Source organism: Piliocolobus tephrosceles, chromosome 10 (assembly GCF_002776525.5).
Source record: "Piliocolobus tephrosceles isolate RC106 chromosome 10, ASM277652v3, whole genome shotgun sequence".
Taxonomy (NCBI): Eukaryota; Metazoa; Chordata; class Mammalia; order Primates; family Cercopithecidae; genus Piliocolobus; species Piliocolobus tephrosceles.
In genome coordinates this window covers 7,791,424-7,811,823 of record NC_045443.1, presented here as the reverse complement: position 1 = coordinate 7,811,823, position 20,400 = coordinate 7,791,424, and the positions used below count along the sequence as shown (strand labels likewise).

General features: G+C 37.1%; 1 protein-coding gene across 3 annotated transcripts in view; it reads left to right on the top strand.

Moving 5' to 3' along the window:
• Positions 1-12,940, top strand: part of CD163 (CD163 molecule) — a 51,048-nt gene extending 38,108 nt beyond the window's left edge. The window contains exons 12-17 of one of the 3 annotated variants that reach the window (XR_002735679.3): positions 483-791; positions 1,157-1,195; positions 1,398-1,540; positions 2,909-3,004; positions 4,266-4,319; positions 12,724-12,940. Coding sequence is in view for 2 of the 3 variants with exons in the window: in XM_023232453.3 (XP_023088221.1) it covers positions 483-791; positions 1,157-1,195; positions 1,398-1,514; positions 2,909-3,004; positions 4,183-4,310 (689 nt within the window). In the remaining variant the exon portion in view is untranslated. Of the gene's footprint in view, positions 1-482; positions 792-1,156; positions 1,196-1,397; positions 1,541-2,908; positions 3,005-4,182; positions 4,320-12,723 lie in introns of those variants that run through there. The other 2 variants (XM_023232452.3, XM_023232453.3) reach the window with 2 other exon arrangements.
• The last annotated feature ends 7,460 nt before the right edge of the window (positions 12,941-20,400 follow it).

Genomic DNA, 20,400 nt, shown 5'->3' with positions numbered 1-20,400 from the left:
GCCCGGGCTGGAGTGCAGTGGCCGGTTCTCAGCTCACTGCAAGCTCCACCTCCCGGGTTTATGCCATTCTCCTGCCTCAGCCTCCGAGTAGCTGGGACTACAGGCGCCCGCCACCTCGCCTGGCTAGTTTTTTGTATTTTTTAGTAGAGACGGGGTTTCACCGTGTTAGCCAGGATGGTCTCGATCTCCCGACCTCGTGATCCGCCCATCTCGGCCTCCCAAAGTGCTGGGATTACAGGCTTGAGCCACCGCGCCCGGCCCACATTATGTATATTATGTGCAGGATGAAATATACCTAGTTGGCTGCAATGACAAGTCCTCTTATAAAAGATAAATTTTGTAAAAATGTAAATTTTAAAATGCATATTCAGTAAAATTTTAAATAGTTTTTCTTTTTAAGTTTCAAATCTCTCTTTTCACCTATGAACTCTTGGAAACTTTTAGAAGTCTTAGAAATAAGCTATATGTCTCTGATTTTTCAGACAAGATAAGACTACAAGAAGGACCCACTTCCTGTTCTGGACGTGTGGAGATCTGGCATGGAGGTTCCTGGGGGACAGTGTGTGATGACTCCTGGGACTTGAATGATGCTCAGGTGGTGTGTCAACAACTTGGCTGTGGTCCAGCTTTGAAAGCATTCAAAGAAGCAGAGTTTGGTCAGGGGACTGGACCCATATGGCTCAATGAAGTGAAGTGCAAAGGGAATGAGTCTTCCTTGTGGGATTGTCCTGCCAGACGCTGGGGCCACAGTGAGTGTGGACACAAGGAAGACGCTGCAGTGAATTGCACAGGTGAGTGCCAGAAGCCTGGATTGAGCTTGGAATCTCTGGCAGCAAAGAGGGGTTGGGCAGTGACGTGTGTTGTGTAAAAACCGGACTTATCAACAAAGGGATCTGGTGGGGATTGTCATTAGAGAATCGTAATGTCTCTACTGAAAGAATGATGAAAACAGTTGTTGTACGTTGGCCTTCACCAAGGAGACACATACAACCTATATCCCCTGTGCAGAGAAAGAAAGACTAGAGGACTCTAGTTTTAGGTGGGAAAGAGTCATTTACTTGGTTGAGAGGTACTAAGGGATCAGACAAGGAAATCAAAATGTTTGTTCTATATATCACACAAAGAATTAAGCCTCTCTCTCTCTTTTCTCCCACAGATATTCCAACGCACGAAACCCTGCGAAGAGCCACAACAGGTATGTCATGGAGTTTATGATGATAAGACCAATTATCTGCATACATAGAATTTTTCTTGTTTAGAAATTTTAGGTAGAAGTTCTGAGGATTTGATATTTACCTCAGGGATCCTGTATTTGACCTAAGAGAGAGTCAGTAACTAGGGACCTTGGTCTTTTCGATAAGACATGATCATATCTCTTGATATTTACTTTTACTTAGGTCACGCATCCCGTCAGTCATCCCTTATTGCAGTTGGAATCCTTGGAGTTGTTCTCTTGGCCATTTTCGTCGCATTATTCTTGACTCAAAAGCGAAGACAGAGACGGCGGCTTGCAGGTTTAAGCCAAATTAGGGTTTATCTAGTATGTCTGCAGAATAAGGGGGTTCTTGGGAAGAAAAAAAAATTAGACTCAAGTCTAATGGCCAGATAGATGGAATCTAAAAGAGATTTGAGCAGTTTCTCAAAATAGAGGGAAGGGCCAGGACGGTGGCTCACACCTGTAATCCCTGCACTTTAGGAGGCTGAGGCAGGAGGATCGCTTGAGTCCAGGAGTTCAAGACCAGCCTGGGAAACAGAGGGAGCTCCAATTTCTACATAGTTTTTTGTTTTTTTAAATAGAGGGAATAGGATTTCAGAGGAGAAAAGGGGCTTTAGGTTGCATTGATGATTCCTGTGTTCTATCTACACGCTTAATTGGAGCATTATAGAATTGAAAGTTCGGAATGGGTATGATAGACATTATTTAAGATGACTTTTTTACTTAAACATTTATTTTCTCTTACTATAATCAATCTCCTTATTACAAATTTTACTGTTCTGTTGAGCAATGTATTAGGCTCTGAAGATACAGACATGGACAATAAATCTTGGTGGAACTTCAAGTCCAGTGGAAGAGATATATATGTAAACAAATATACTACAATGTAGCCATTGTACATTGATAGGAAAAAGGAACAAAAGTGGCATAGAGAAGGGCGTAATAAATGAAAGGGGAAGGGGATTACTGGAGGCTTCAAAGAGGCTTGGGGGACATATTTCAAACATAGGGGCTCAAAGAATTGGGTGAGGAACATTCTAGAGAAGAGTATATACAAGTGTAGAGAAGCCTAAAGGATGAAGCATTTCATGTTTTTTTCTGAGGGGCAGGGGGAGAAAAAGTTGAGTGCAAGGAGAGAGGCTGCTAAATCAGAAGAAGAGAAAAGGCACAAATTATGAAATTCTTATGTTTCACATGAGATTCATAGTCATTAAAGAGTATTATGTAGGGGAGTGAAATGGTCAAGATATCTTTTAGGAAGATCTTTTGGCAACAGGATCTATGAAGATTAAAGGAGGACCACATGACTGACAGGAATGGTGTTTTGTAACAGTTGAGGTGAAAAATGAAAAGTACTATAACTATAGTAAGAATGGAGGGGAGAAGAAAGACTTTTAAAGATACTTAAGAAAAGCTCCAGTGAGTTATGGAAGACTGCTTACCCAAATTATGGTCCTTGGGTAAAAATAGTGGGTTTTTACATTAATACAATGGCAGTGGGGAAGATTTAGCCTCATGCCTATTTCCTTTGAGTGTGGGGTGTTATAAGGGAAGAGCTTGGAAGTAGAATGGGATAGAAACAATAGCATGGATAAGGACGAGGTATGTTTGCAGCGCTGGGAAAAAGCACACATACAGGAAGGGAAATTTTATTATGATAGCTGATCCCTAACCTAGAATCTCTGTTTTCAGTTTCCTCAAGAGGAGAGAACTTAGTCCACCAAATTCAATACCGGGAGATGAATTCTTGCCTGAATACAGATGATCTGGACCTAATGATTTCCTCAGGTCTGTGGGGTTCTTGGCGGGTCTATTGCCCAGGGGTTCAGATCAGGGGCTGCAATTGAGGCATAGACATTTTACTTTGATAAACAGCTAAAAAATTCTAAAAATGTAATAGGAAGCTTAGATGCATATAATGGACAAGAATGACTGAAAATTATTCCTGGAGAACATCAAAATTGCAATCATAGGGAGGCCTTTAGCTTAAGAGGTCTGTGATTATTCCTGATAGAGGTAGGAAAACAACCATGCAGTGGAATGTTATGACTTGGACCTCATTTTATTATAACAGAAATTAATCTTATGAAAGACTGTCATAAGTGTTCACAGTTTAACTTTTTTCTTTAAATAAATTTTGTTGTGTATATTTAAGGCATACAACATGATTTTATGGGATGTATATAGATAGTAAAAAGCTTACTAAAGCAAAGCAAATTAACACATCCATCATCTGACATAGTAACCCTTTTTTGCGTTGTTCTTGTGGCAAGAGCAGCTAAAACCTACTCACTTAACATGAATCGTATATACGGTACAATTTTATTACCTGTAATCCTATTGTTGTAAATTAGACCTCTAGACTCGTTCATCCTACATAGCTGCTGCTTTGTATCTTCTGACCTACGTATGTCTTTCTCAGTTTCTTCCATTCCATTTCCATTTCCTGTCACTTTTTTTCTCTACCTTGATATTTATCATATTTTTCCCTGAAAGTCGAAAACCTTAAACTTTCCATATCTTTATTGCGTGAGAAGCCATCAAAATCCACAGGACTAGCCTTATTTCTCATCACATCATGCCATTGTGTCCTTGAACTTCTGTTTAGCACCAATGCACTAATTGTGCCTCTGGGGCAGGATAACTTTACTGGGTTGGAAGAAATATCCCAAAAACCATTGTCTTTATCCATGAAGGGTCCCTGACCTTCTGAGAGGGGCCTGCCTCACTTCTTCAGTCCAAAGAATTATGCATCTGCCACTGTGTCAGGGAATATATTTAAGGTATAAGAAACATGTACTGTGTCAGGAAACATATTTAAGGAATAGAAAAGACTTTCTCTGCCCCGCGAATCATCCATACTTGCCTTCCTACTTATGGGTAGTGTTTTCAATTGCTCAAAGAGCCTCACAGTTATGTGAGGAGAGGTCTGGTTTATTTCCCAGTAATTATTTTCTTCCTTTCAGAAAATTCCAATGAGTCAGCTGATTTCAATGCTGCTGAACTAATTTCTGTGTCTAAATTTCTTCCTATTTCTGGAACGGAAAAGGAGGCCATTCTGAGGCACACTGAAAAGGAAAATGGGAATTTATAACCCAGTGAGGTGAGTGATGAGAATTTATTAGTCATTGTTCAAAACAGCTACATTCCTTTTGAGGATTGAGAGCTCTTCTGGCATTAGAAAGAAAGAATGTAATATACATATTTTATATGCTTATGTGCATATGTTTGTATATGTATATATCTATATTGAGAATATGTAAAAGCTTATAAATATGACTGATTCATCTCAATTATACACATACATATATAGTAAGAAATAATAATAACACATCCATGGAGCTAAGGAGAAACTGAGTAAACAAATATAAATTAATCTTTTGAAGACATTACACGTATCATTTCAGGAAAAAGATAAGACATATTATACATCTGCATTATATAATACATGCTATGGTAAAGACTGTACAAGACACTACAAGAATACAGAAAATTTGCCTAAGAAACTTTGGGGTTGTTGTAAGGTGATGTGATATTGAAGGTAAACTTTAAAAATGACTGAAAAATAGACAGTTCCAAAGAAAGTTCACAATATGTGCAAACTAGAGGCAGAAAAAAGAACCATGCCTTTACGGAAGTATTAGAAGTTTCTTATTCAAAAACATATATTGAACCTATTTATGGTAACAAGTAGTACCTCGAGCACTGAAGATACAGAGATAAAAGATACTATTGGCAAAGACATGATTGTTTAATAAAAGATTTCATAGTCTATAGGTGGTAATATGAAGAGGCCATATAGAGAGAAGCGAGGTGGTTAGAATCTAAGCTGAAAAGGCTGCATAGAGCCCTGTAATGAATGGTCTTACCTGCTATACTTTATGTTCATCTTTCATTTGGGGGTCTGTTGAAGAGGTGATGATGAGCTTTGAAAGTTTCAGATGAGAGAAGATGATTACAATTGCATTTTCACAACTTGCTTTCATGAGAAAAACATAAAAAAAATTTCAAATGTGAACAAGATGTATAGGTAAGCTACACATCAAGAGAAAAAGTTTGTGAAATGAGTTACTAGATACATTTTCTGTTTCTAAAATAATTTGGGGAAGACTATATCTAGAAATGAAATGTAGAAAAAGTTTTTTTATAGAAATATTATATATTGTATATACGAAATATAGATTGAAACAAAGGATAAGAGTTGGAATTCTTAAAGCACACGAAATGTAAATTGTGAATATCTATAAAATGCACAGCTGATTTTACATACTATATATATACACACATAGATACATGGAGTTCTTATAAACTGTACAGAGCGCAAAAAGGTTAATATATGTGAATGTAAATTGTGTGTATGTATGTGTATGTGTAATGTCCAATAGATAATTGGGCAAAGCTATGAAAAGACAATTCAGACAAAATGAATTTCAAATGACGGACATTTTTAAATGTCTGGAGGATTGAAATTATAATTAACAATGAGGTATCACTTTATACAAATCAGACTAACAAAAATTTGAAATACCATCAATATTTATTACTGGCTGGAATACAGAGAAAAAGGCCATTTCAAACACTGCTCTTGGAAGTGTGAGATATGGTAGGTAGCCTTTGGAGAAAGCAATCTGGCAACTTCTATTAAAAATTATTTTCAAAGATTCACAGAGCCTTTGACCCAACAATTCTATCCCTGAGAATTTCTTCCATACCAATAAAGTCACTAGTATGTAATGAGAAATACACAAAGATTCCTTTTTGCAATGTTGTTGAAAGTGGCAAAAAACTAGAAACAAAGTGAATGCCAGTTGACGGAGTAGTGGCTGGAAATATTATGGTTTAGGCAACTAAAAAAGAAAAAATCATCTATAAAATATAATAATATTCCATTTATGTATTGACTATAATGAAATACAATGTTTACATCTATAAAATTATGCATTTGTATGTGCATAAAGAAGCTAAAAATTCTAGTGTTGTAAACTGAGAACCATGAATAATATTTGATTTATAATCTGAAGCATATGAATGTTTTCTGATGTGATAAATAATAATTGAACTACTTTTCCCTTAAAGGGTAATCACCGCTGAATAACTGCTTCAGAATCACATGAGGGTGCTTTTAAAAAATGGCGATTCTTTTTTTTTTTTTTTAAATCTTTAAGTTCTGGGACACATGTGTTGAACATGCAGGTTTGTTACATAGGTATACATGTGTCATGGTGGTTTGTTGCACTTATCAACCCGCCATCTAGGTTTTAAGCCCTGCATGCCTTAGGGGCTTAAATTTGTCTTAATGCTCTCCCTCCCTTTGCCCCCTCCCCCCCGGCAGGCCCTGGTGTGTGATGTTCCCCTCCCTGTGTCCACGTGTTCTCATTGTTCAACTCCAACTTATGAGTGAGAACATGCTGTTTTGGTTTTCTGTTCCTGTGTTAGTTTGCTGAGAATGATGGTTTCCAGCTTCATCCATATCCCTGCAAAGGACATGAACTCATTCTTTTTTTATGGCTGCATAGTATTCCATGGTGTATATGTACCACGTTTTCTTTATCCAGTCTACCATTGATGGGCATTTAAGTTGGTTCCATGTCTTTGCTATTGCAAATAGTGCTGCAGTAAACATACGTGTGCTTGTGTCTTTATAGTAGAATGATTTATAATCCTTTGGGTGTATACCCAGTAATAGGATTGCTGGGTCAAATGGTATTTCTGGTTCTAGATCCTTGAGGAATTGCTACATTGTCTTCCGCAATAGTTGAACTAATTTACACTCCCACCAACACTGTAAAAGCATTTCTATTTCTTCACATCCTCTCCAGCATCTGTTGTTTCCTGACTTTTTAATGATCACCATTCTAACTGGCATGAAATGGTATCTCATTGTGGTTTTGGTTTGCATTTCTCTAATGACCAGTGATGATGAGCTTTTCGTCATGTTCATTGGCCACATAAATGTCTTCTTTTGAGAGGTGTCTGTTCATATCCTTTGCCCACTTTTTGATGGGGTTGTTTGTGTTTTTCTTGTAGATTTGTTAAAGTTCCTTGTAGATTCTGGATATTAGCTCTTTGTCAGATGCATAGATTGCAAAAGTTTTCTCCCATTCTGTAGGTTGCCTGTTCACCCTAAATGATAGTTTATTTTGCTGTGCAGAAGCTCTTTAGTTTAATTAGATCCCATTTGTCAAGTCTTGGCTTTTGTTGCAATTGCTTTTGGTGTTTTAGTTACGAAGTCTTTGCCCATGCCTATGTACTGAATGTTACTGCCTAGGTTTTCTTCTAGGGTTTTTATGGTTTTAGGTCTTATGTTTAAGTCTTTAATCCATCTTGAGTTAATTTTTGTATAAAGTGTAAGGAAGTGGTCCAATTTCTGTTTTCTGCATATGGTTAGCCAATTTTCTCAGCACCATTTATTAAATAGGGAATCCTTTCCCCATTGCTTGTTTTTGGCAGGTTTATTGAAGATCAGATGGTTGTAGAGGTGTGGTGTTACTTCTGAGGCCTCTGTTCTTTTCCATTGGTTTATATATCCGTTTTGGTACCAGTACTATGCTGTTCTGATAACTGTAGCCTTGTAGTATAGTTTGAAGTCAGATAGCTTGATGCTTCCAACTTTGTTCTTTTTGCTTAGGATTGTCTTGGCTATACAGGCTCTATTTTGGTTCCATATCAAATTTAAAGTAGTTTTTTCCAATTCTGTAAAGAAAGTCAATGGTAGCTTGATGGGAATAGCATTGAATCTATAAATAACTTTGGGCAGTATGGCCATTTTCACAATATTGATTCTTCCTATCTATGAGCATGGAATGTTTTTCCATTTGTTTATGTCCTGTTTTCTTTCCTTGAGCTCTGGTTTGCAGTTCTCCTTGAAGAGGTCCTTCACATCCCTTGTAAGTTGTATTCCTAGGTATTTTATTCTCTTTGTAGGAATTGTGAATGGGAGTTCACTAATGATTTGGCTCTCTGCTGGTCTATTATTGGTGTATAGGAATGCTTGTGATTTTTGCACATTGATTTTGTATCCTGAGACTTTGCTGAAGTTGCTCATCTGCTTTGGGAGTTTTTCGGCTGAGATGATGCAGTTTTCTAAATATACACTCGTGTCGTCTGCAACAAGAGATCATTTGAGTTCTTCTTCCTGTTTGAATATACTTTATTTCTTTCTCTTGCCTGATTGCCCTGGCCAGAACTTCTAATACTCTGTTGAATAGGAGTGGTGAGAGAAGACATCCTTGTCTTGTGCTGGCTTTCAAAAGGAAAGCTTCTAGGTTTTGCCCATTCAGTATGATATTGGCTGTGTGTGGGTTTGTCATAAATAGCTTATTATTTTGAGATATGTTTCATCAATACCCAGTGTATTGAGAGTTTTTAGCATGAAGCATGTTGAATTTTATTGAAGGCCTTTTCTGCATCTATTGAGATAATCATTTAGTTTTTGTGATTGGTTCTGTTTATATGATGGATTACATTTATTGATTTGCATATGTTGAACCAGCCTTACATCCAGGGATGAAGCCAACTTGATTGTGGTGGATAAGCTTTCTAATGTACTGCTGGATTTGGTTTGCCAGCATTTGATTGAGGATTTTTGCATCAATGTTCATCAGGGATATTGGCCTGGTATTTTCTTTTATATGTTGTGTCTCTGCCAGATTTTGGTATTAGGGTGATGTTGGCCTCATAAAATGAGTTAGGGAGGAGTCTCTCTTTTTCTATTATTTGGGATAGTTTCAGAAGGAATGGTATTAGTTCTTAGCTCATCTTTGTACCTCTGGTAGAATTCGGCTTTGAATTCATCTGGTCATGTTTTTTTTTTTTTTTTTTTTTTTTTTCTTTTGGTTGGTAAGCTATTAATTACTGCCTCAATTTCATGACTTGTTATTGGTCTATTCAGATTTGACTTCTTCCTCATTTAGTCTTGGGAGGGTGTATGTGTCCAGGAATGTATCCATTTCTTTTAGATTTTCTAGTTTATTTGTTTAGAGGTGTTTATAGCATTCTCTGATGGTAGTTTGCATTTCTGTGGGATCAGCGGTGATATCTCCTCTATCATTTTTTATTATATTTATTTGATTCTTCTCTCTTTTCTTCTTTATTAGTCTGGCTAGTGATCTGTCTATTCTGTTGATCTTTTCAAAAAACCCATTTCCTGGATTGATTGATTTTTGAAGAGTTTTTCATATCTCTATCCTTCAGTTTTGTTCCGATCTTAGTTATTTCTTGTCTTCTGCTACCTTTGGAATTTGTTTGCTCTTACTTCTCTAGTTCTTTTAGTTGTGATGTTAGGGTGTTGATTCTAGATATTTCCCACTTTTGGATGTGGGCATTTAGTGCTATACATTTCCCTCTTAACACTGCTTTAGCTGTGTCCCAGAGATTTTTGTATGTTGTGTCTTTATTCTCATTGGTTTCAAAGAACTTCATTATTTCTGCTGTAATTTTGTTACTTATTCAGTAGTCATTCAGGAGCAGGTTGTTCAGTTGCCATGTAGTTGTAAGGTTTTGAGTGAGTTTCTTAATCTTGAGTTCTACTTTGATTGTACTGTGGTTTGTGAGACTGTTTGTTATGATTTACATTCTTTTGTACTTGCTGAGGAGTGTTTTATTTCCAATTATGAGGTCAATTTTAGAACAAGTGCTATGCGGTGCTGAGAAGAATATATATTCTGTTGATTTGGAGTGGAGAGTTCTGTCAATGTCTATTAGGTCCATTTGGTCCAGAGCTGTGTTCAAGTTCTGAATATCCTTGTTAATTTTCTGTCTCATTGATCTGTCTAATATTAGACAATGGGGTGTTAAAGTCTCCCACTACTATTGTGTGGGAGTCTAAGTCTATTTATAGGTCTCTAAGAACTTGTTTTATGAACCTGGGTGCTCCTGTATTGGGTGCATATATATTTAATATACTTATCTCTTCTTGTTGCATTGATTCCTTTACTATTATGTAATGCCCTTCTGTGTCTTTTTTTTATCTTTATTGGCTTAAAGTCAGTTTTATCACAGACTAGAATTGCAACCCTTTTTTCTTTTTTTCTTTTTTTTTGCTTTCCATTTGCTTGTTATGTTTTCCTCCATCCCTTTATTTTGAGCCTATGTGTGTCTTGCACATGAGATGGGTCTCCTGAATACAGCAAACCAGTGAATCTTGACTCTTTATCCAATTTGTCAGTCTGTGTGTTTTAGTTGGGGGCATTTCACCCACTTACATTTAAGGTTAATATTGTTATGTGTGAATTTGATCCTGTCATCATGATGCTAACTGGTTATTTTGCACATTAATTGATGCGGTTTCTTCATAGTGTCATTGGCCTTTATATTTTGGTGTGTTTCTACAATGGCTGGTACTGGTTTTTCCTTTCCATATTTAGTACTTCCTTCAGGAGCTCTTGTAAGGCAGGCCTGGTGGTGACAAAATCCCTCAGCATTTGCTTTTCTGTAAAGGATCTTATTTATCCTTCACTCATGAAGCTTAGCTTGGCTGAATATGAAATTCTGGGTAAAATTATTTCCTTTATGAATGTTAAATATTGGCCCCCACTCTCTTCTGGCTTGTATGGTGTCTGGAGAAAGATCCACTGTTAGTCTGATGGGCTGCCCTTTGTAGGTAACCTGACCTTTCTCTCTGGTGTCCTTAACATTTTTTCATTCATTTCAACCTTGGAGAAACTGAAGATTATGTGTCTTGGGGTTGCTCCTCTCAAGGAGTATTTTAGTGGTGTTCCCTGTATTTCCTGAATTTGAATGTTGGCCTGTCTTGCTAGGTTGGGGAAGTTCTCCTGGATAATATCCTGAAGAGTGTTTTCCAACTTGGTTCCATTCTCCCCATCACTTTCAGGTGCACCAATCAATCATAGGTTTGGTCTTTTCACATAGTCCCATATTTCTTGGAGGCCTTGTTTGTTCCTTTTCATTCTTTTTTCCTCCAATCTTGTCTTCATTCCTTTTTTCAGTAAGTTGATCTTCAATTACTGTTATCCTTTCTTCTGCTTGATTGATCTGGCTATTGATACTTCTGTATGCTTCATGAAGTTCTCATGCTCTGTTTTTCACCTCCATCAGGTCATTTATGTTCTCTAAACTGGTTATTCTAGTTAGCAGTTCCTGTAACCTTTTATCAAGGTTCTTAGCTTCCTTGCATTGGGTTAGAACATGCTCCTTTAGCTCAGACAAGTCTGTTAGTATCCACCTTCTGAAGCCTACTTCTGTCAGTTCATCAAACTCATTATCTGTCCAGTTTTGTGCCCTTGCTGGAGAGGAGTTGTTATCATTTAAAGGAGAAGAGCCATTCTGGTTTTTGGAATTTTCAGCATTTATGCACTGATTTTTCCTTCTTCATTGATTTATCTACCTTTGATACTTGGGGCTGATGACCTTTGTTGGGGTTTTTGTGTGGGGGTCCTTTTGGTTGATGTTGATGTTAGTGATTTCTGTTTGTTAATTTTTCTTATAACAGAGTCAGGCCCCTCTTCTGTAGTTCTACTGCAGTTTGCTGGAAGTCCACTCCAGACCCTGTTTGCCTGGATATTACCAGTGAAGGCTGCAGAACAGCAAAGATTGCTGCTTTCTCCTTCCTTTGGAAGTTTTGTCCCAGAGGGGTACTGGCCTCATGCCAGCCAGAGCTCTCCTGTATGAGGTGTCTGTTGACCCCTGCTCAGAGGTCTCTCCCAGTCAGGAGGCATGGGGGTCAGGGACCCACTTGAGGAGGCAGTCTGTCCCTTAGCAGAGCTCATGTGCTGTGCTGGGAGAATTCTCCTTGTCAGGATTTGCTGCTCTCTTCAGAGCCAGAAGACAGGAATGTTTAAGTCCGCTGAAGCTGCGTCCACAGTCACCCCTTCCCCCAGGTGTTCTGTCCCAGGGAGATGGGAGTTTTATCTATAAGCCCCTGACTGGGGCTGCTGCCTTGAGAGGAGGAATCTAGAGAGGCATTCTGGCCACGGCCTCTTTGGCCTCCTTAGCACTGTCAGGGGAAAACTGCCTACTCAAGTCTCAGTAATGGCAGATGTCCCTCCCCTGACCAAGCTTGATTGTCCGAGGTCTACTTCAGACTACAGTGCTAGCATCGAGAATTTCAAGCCAGTGGTTCCTGGCTTGCTGCGCTCTGTGGGAGTGGGACCCGCTGAGTGAGACCACTTGGCTCCCTTGCTTCAGCCCCCTTTCCAGGGGAGCGAATGGTTCTGTCTCCCTGGGGTTCCAGGCGCCATTCAGTTGGAAAGGCAGAAACCACCCGGCTTCTCCGTTGGTCTCAATGGGAGCTGCAGACTGGAGCTGTTCCTATTCAACCATCTTGCCAGCTTCTAAAAATGGCATTTCTTAATTTTACTGTATTTCCATGGAATAAAAGTAATTCTTACACACACTGAAGTTAAAAAAAAATAGCATTTAAAATTTCTGCTCAGGAAAGTAGTATAATTTTTAACACAAGTCAGTTTGTCTCTGTGTTATAATGTAATGAATTCTTATATGCATATGAAGAGGAAAATGACAATTTTCTATTTATGGTTTTGGTTCAGCCTTGAAGATACCTTGATGAAGACCTGGACTATTGAATGGAGCAGAAATTCACCTCCCTCACTGACTATTACAGTTGCATTTTTATGGAGTTCTTCTTCTCCTAGTATTCCTAAGACTGCTGCTGACTTTATAAAAATTAAGTTTGTGAATGTGACTACTTAATAGTGTATATGAGACTTTCAAGGGAATTAAATAAGTAAATAAATAAGAATATTACTGATTTGAGTTTGCTTTAATTACTTGTCCTTAATTCCATTAATTTCTAAATGAGCTTCCTGATTTTTTGTAGAGTTTCCTAGGCGTATTATAATGTGTTTTATTTGACAGTGTTTCAATTTTCATATAGAGTACTATATATATTTTTTCTTATTTGGTTTGAATAATTTTTCTATTACCAAATAAAAATAGTTTATTTTTACTTTAGTTTTTCTAAGAAAGGGAAAGTTAACGGTATTGAAGGGTCTGTAAATAATATATGGTTAGTTTTATAAGGCATGACTCACAACAGTTCTTTAACTGCTTTTTGTTACTGTAATTCGGTTCACTGGAATGAAATGCATAGCCACACCTGGTAAGGGCACAAAGACTCAGTGGTTTAGTTTCTCATTCCTCAGGACATTATAACTAAAGCTGAAATAAATACATAAGCTATGTCTTTTCTGTATAAATATAATGGTCATAAAGTAAGTTTGTATATTACTAAAAGTTACTTATGATACATATTCACATAAAGAAAAGTTGGCATTTAAAGTAGTACAACACTAAACCTTGGGTCCACTAACTTGCTAACTATCGTAGTTTTCTATGCAATTAATTTTTTTAAATTTCAGTGGGTCCACTGTAAGTGTATATATTTATGGGATATATGAGATATTTTGATAAAGGCACACAATGTGTAATTGTCACATCAGGGTAAATGAGGTATTCATCACCTCAAGCATATATCCTTCATGTTATTTTTTAAGTGACAAAAATTTACATATTTATCATGTTCAATATGATATTTTGAAATATGTATACATTGTGGAATGACTAGATCAAGCTAATTGACATATGCATTACTTAACATACTTATTTTTTTCTGGTGGAGAACACTTAAAACCTACCCCTCTGAGTGATTTTCGAGAATATAATACCGGGATATGAACTGTAGTCACCAGTTGTGACTACAGTTGTGCAATAGATCTCTTGAACTTTCTCCTCCTACCCAACTGAAATTTTGTACCCTTTGACCAAACATCCTCCCAACACCTTCCCCCAGCTACTGGTAACCACCACTCTACTCTCTATTTCTATAAGTTCAACTTTTTCACATTCCACATATAAATGAAATAATATAGCATTTGTCTTTCTGTGCCTGGCTTATTTCACTTCACATAATGTCCTCTAGGATCGTTTGTGTTGTTGCAAAGCACAGGATTTCCCTCTTTTTAAAGGCTAAATAGTATTCCATTGTGTATATATACCACATTTCTTCATTCATCTATCAGTGGACACTTAGGTTGATTCCATATGTGGGTTATTGTGAATAGTGCTGCAATAAACATAAGCATGCAGATGTCTCTTCAACATACTGATTGCCTTTACTTTGGAAATGTGCACAGAAGTGGAATTGCTGAATCACATGGTAATTCTATTTTTAATTTTTAAGGCTGTCCTAATTTGCATTCTCACCACTAGTTTACAAGGGATCCCTTTTCCCCACAACCTCATCAATCCTCATCTTTCATCTTTTTGATTATAGCTATCTAATAGGTATAAGGTGAGGTGACATCTCATTGTGGTTTTAATTTGCCTTTTCCTGATGATTGGTGATGTTGAACATTTTTTTTTCATATACCTGTTGGTCATTTGTATGTCTTCTTTTGAGAAATATCTGTTGTTTTGCCCGTTTTTAATCAGGTTGTTTTTTCAATATTGGGTTGAGTTCTCTCTGTATTTTGGATATTAACCCATTATCAGTATGATGTAAACTCATTTGTTTACGTTCATCTTTGTTGTCTGTGTTTTATTTCCAAAAAATCATTGTCATGAAATTTCCCCCATGCCCCGCCCTTTATTATTATTATTATTATACTTTAAGTTCTGGGACACATGTGCAGAACCTGCAGTTTTGTTATGTAGGTATACATGTGCCATGGTGGTTTGCTGCACCTATCAACCTGTCATCCAGGTTTTAAGCCCTGCAGGTTTTAAGGTATTTGTCCTAATGCTCTCCGTCTCCTTGCACCCAACTCCCTGACAGGCCCCTGCGTGTGACATTGCTCTCCTGTGTCCATGTGATCTCATTGTTCAACTCCCACTTAGGAGTGAGAACACACGGTGTTTGGTTTTCTGTTCCTGTGTTAGTTTGCTAATAATGTTGTTTTCCAGCTTCATCCATGTCCCTGCAAAGAACATGTTCTCATTCTTTTTAATGGCTGCATAATGTTCCATGGTGTGTATGTGCCACATTGTCTTTATCCATTCTATCATTGATGGACATTTGGGTTGGTTCCAAGTCTTTGCTATTGTGAATAATGCCACAATAAAGATACGTGTGCATGTGTCTTTATAGTGGAATGATTTATAATCCTTTGGGTATATACCCAGTAATGAGATTGCTGGGTCAAATGGTATTTCTAGTTCTAGATCCTTGAGGAACTGCCACACTGTCTTCCACAATGGTTGAACTAATTTACACGCCTACCAACAGTGGAAAAGTGTTTCTATTTGTCCACATCCTCTCCAGCATCTGTTGTTTCCAGACATTTTAAAGATCACCATTCTAACTGGTGTGAGATGGTATCTCATTGTGGTTCTGATTTGCATTTCTCTAATGACCAGCGATGACAAGCTTTTCTTCATATGATTGTTGGCTGCATATATAAATGTCTTCTTTTGAGAAGTGTCTGTTCATATCCTTTGCCCACTTTTTGATGGGGTTGTTTTTTTCTTGTAAATTTGTTTAAGTTCTTTATAGATTCTGGATATTAGCAGTTTGTCAGATGGATAGATTGCAAAAATTTTCTCCCATTCTGTAAGTTGCCTGTTTACTCTGATGATAGTTTCTTTTGCTGTGCAGAAGCTATTTAGTTTAATTAGATCCCACTTGTCAATTTTGGTTTTTGTTGACATTGCTTTTGGTGTTTTAGACACAAAGTCTTTGCCCATGCCTATGTCCTGAATAGTATTGCCCAGGTTTTCTTCTAGGATATTTATGGTTTTAGGTCTTATGTTTAAGTTGTTAACCCATCTTGAGTTAATTTTTGCATAAGGTGTAAGGAAGGGGTTCAGTTTCTGTTTTCTGTATATGGCTAGCCAGTTTTCTTAACACCATTTATTAAATAGGGAATCCTTTCCCCATTGCTTGTTTTTGGCAGGTTTGTCAAAGATCAGATGGTTGTAGAGGTGTGATGTTATTTCTGAGGACTGTGTTGTGTTCCATTGGTTTATGTATCTGTTTTGGTACCAGTACCATGCTGTTTTGATAACTGTGGCCTTGTAGCATAGTTTGAAGTCAGATAGCATGATCCCTCCTGCTTTGTTCTTTTTGCTTAGGATTGTCTTGTCTATGCGGCCTTTTTTTGGTTCCATATGAAGTTTAGAGTAGGTTTTTCCAATTCCGTGAAGAAAGTCAATGGTAGCTTGATGGGGATGGCATTGAATCTATAAATTACTTTGGGCATTATGGCCATTTTCATGATATCGATTCTTCCTGTCCATGAACCTGGAATGTTTTTCCATTTATTTGTGTCCTCTCTTATTTTCTTGAGCACTGGTTTGTAGTTCTTCTTGAAGAAGTCCTTCACATCTGTTGTAAGTTGTATTCCTAAGTATTTTACTCTCTTTGTAGCAAATGTGAATGGGAGTTCACTCATGATTTGGCTCTCTGTTTGTCTGTTATTGGTGTACAGAAATACTTGTGATTTTTGCACATTGATTTTGTATCCTGAGACTTTGCTGAAGTTGCTTATCAGTTTAAGGAGATTTTGGACTGAGAAAGTGGGATTTTCTAAATATACAATCATGTCATCTGCAAACAGAGACAATCTGACTTTCTCATTTCCTATGTGAATACACTTTATTTCTTCCTCTTGCCTTATTGCCCTGGCCAGAACTCCCAATACTCTTTTGAATGAGTGGTGAGAGATGGCATCCTTGTTTTGTGCCGGTTTTCAAAGGGAATGCTTCCAGTTTTTGCCCATTCAGTATGATATTGGCTGTGGTTTTGTCATAAATAGCTCTTAATATTGTGAGATACATTCCATTGATACCTAGCCTATTAAGAGTTTTTAGCATGAAGGGCTGTTGAATTTTGTCAAAGGCCGTTTCTGCATCTGTTGGGACATGTGGTTTTGTCATTGGTTGTGTTTATATGATGGATTACGTTTATTGCTTTGCTTATGTTGAACCAGCCTTGCATCCCAGGCACGGAGCCTACTTGATTGTGGTGGATAAACTTTTTGATGTGCTGTCGGATTCAGTTTGCCAGTATTTTATGGAAAATTTTTGCATCAATGTTCATCGGGGGTATTGGTCTGAAATGTTTTTGTTGTGTTTCTGCCAGATTTGGTATCTGAATGATTCTGGCCTCCTACAATGAGTTAGGGAGGATTCCCTCTTTTTCTATTGATTAGAATAGTTTCAGAAGGAATGGTACCAGCTCCTCTTTGTACCTCTGGTAGAATTCGACTGTGAATCCATCTGGCCCTGGACTTCTTTTGGTTGGTAGGCTATTAATTACTGCCTCAACTTCAGACCTTGTTATTGGTCTAGTCAGGGATAATGACATGATCAAATTCACACATAACTATATTAATCTTAAATGTAAATGGGCTAAATTCCCCAATTAAAAGACACAGACTGGCAAATTGGATAAAGAGTCAAGACCCATCAGTGTGCTGTATTCAGAGACCTATCTCATGTGCAAAGATACACATAGGCTGAAAATTAAAAGATGGAGGAATATTTACCAAGCAAGTGGAAAACAAAAGAAAGTGGAAGTTGCAATCCTAGTCTCTGATAAAAGAGACTTTAAACCAATGGAGATCAAAATAGACAAAGAAAGGTGTTACATAATGGTAAAGGGATCAGTGCACCAAGAAGAACTAACTGTGCTAAATTATATGCACCCAATACAGGAGCACCCAGATTCATAAAACAAGTTCTTAGAGACCTACAAATAGACTTAGACTCCCACACAATAATAGTGGGAGATTTTAACACCCCATTGTCAATATTAGACAGATCAACAAGACAGAAAATTAACAAGGATATTCAGGACTTGAACTCAGCTCTGGTCCAAGTGGACCTAATAGTCATCTACAGAACTCTTCACTCCAAATCAACAGGGTATACATTCTTCTCAGCACATCATCATACTTATTCTAAAATTGACCACATAATTGGAAATAAAACACTCCTCAGCAAATCCAAAAGATTGGAAATATAACAGTCTATCAGACCACAGTGCAATCAAATTAGACCTTAGGATTAAGAAACTCACTCAGAACTGCACAACTACATGGAAAGTGAACAACCTGCTCCTGAATGACTACTGGGTCAATAAAGAAATTGGGCAGAAATAAAAATGTTCTTTGAAACTAATGAGAACAAAGACACAATGTACCAGAATCTCTGGGACACATTTAAAGCAGTGTGTAGAGGGAAATTTATAACACTAAATGCCCACAAGAGAAAGCAGGAAAGATATAAAACCAACACTCTAACATCACAATTAAAAGAGCAAGAGATGCAAGGGCAAACAAATTCAAAAGCTAGCAGAAGACAAGAAATAACTAAGATCAGAGCAGAACTGAAGGAAATAGGGATATGAAAAATCCTTAAAAAATCAATGAATCTAGAAAAGATTTTGAAAAGATCAACAAAATAGATAGCCCACTAGTCAGGCTAATAAAATAAAAAAGAGAAAAATCAAATAGATACAACAAAAAATGATAAAGGGGATATCACCACTGATCCCACAGAAGCAAACTACCATCAGAGAATACTATAAATGCCTCTACACAAAAAAACTAGAAAACCTAGAAGAAATGGATAAATTTCTAGACACATACAGTCTCCCAAGTTGTTGTTGTGTTAGTGTTGTTTTGTGTTTTGTTTTTTTGTTTTTTTTTTTTTGAGACAGGCCCTTGCTCTGTCATCCAGGCTGGAGTGCAGTGACTTTTTCATAGCTCACTACACCCTCGAACTCCTGGGCCCAAGTGATCCTCCTGCCTCAACCTCCCATGTTGCTGAGACTTTAGATGTGTGCCACTATGCTTGGCAAATTAAAAAAAAATTTTTTTCCTAATAGAGACAGGCCCTCACTTTATTGCCTAGGCAGGTAGGTCATAAACTCCTGGTCTCAAGTAATCCTCCCTTCAGCCTCCCAAAGTGCTGCGATTACAGGCATCCCCTATGTTTTCTTGTAAGACTTAAAATTTTCAGTCTTATATTGAAGTCTTTAATCTTTTGAGTTGATTTTTATATACAGTGTGAGATGAGACTCTAATTTTATTCCGGTGCATGTGGATATCCAATTTTCTCAACACTGTCTATTAAAGAGACTGCCCTTTCTCTGGTCTATATTGTTGGCAACTTTCTTGAAAATCAATTGACCACAAATGAGTGGATTTATTTCCAAGCTGTCTATTCTGTTCCATTGCTCTATACTTCTCTTGTTATGCCAGGACCATGTTGTTCCGATCACTATAGCTTTGTAATATATTTTGAAATAAGGTAAACCAATGCCTTTAACTTTCTTTTTGATCAAAATTGCTTTGGCTATTCAGGGTATTTTGTGGTTTTATCCAAATTTTAGGATTACTTTTTGTATTTCTCTGAAAAAAAATGTTATTGAAATTTTGGCAGTGATTGCATTGAATCTGTAGATCTTTTTGGGTAGTATGGATACTTTAACAATGTCAATTTTTCTAATCCATGAATATGGGAAGTCTTTTCATTTATTTGTGTTTTCAATTTCTTTCATCAATGTTTTATAGGTTTCAGTATACAAGTAGGCCTTTCACCTCATTGGTTAAACTTCTTCCCAAGTGTTTTATACTTGTTGATGTTATTATAAATGGGATTTTAAAATTTCTCCTTTAGAAAGTTCATCATTAGTGTATAGAAACACCACTGATTTTTATGTGTTGACTTTGTATTCTGCAACCTTATTAAATTTGTTCTAACAGTTATTTGGTGGAGTCTTTATTATATGTGTGTATTTGTGTGTCGGTCTGTCTGTCTGTGTCATCTGTAAAAGGGACAATTTAACTTCTTTCTCTTTCATTTAGATGTCTTTCATTGCTTTCTCTTGCCTAGTTGCTCTAACTAGATCTTCTTGTGTTGACTAGAAGTGGGGAGAGTGGGCATTCTTATTCTTTCCTTATTTCAGAGGAAAAAACTTCATAATTTTTTTTCAAACCTTGAATCTGTTATTAGCTGTAGGCTTGTCATATATGGCATAAAAATTACTTTGTTTAGGTACATACCTGATGTACCTAGTTTGTTGACTTTTAATTATGAGAGGATATTGAATTTGTCAAATGCCTTTTCTACATCTCTTGAGATGATTATACAGGTTTCTTTTCTATCATTTCTTCTATTAATGTGATATATCACATTTATTGACTTGAATATGTTGAACCATCCTTGCATTCCACTTGATAATGGTGACAGATCCTTTTAAT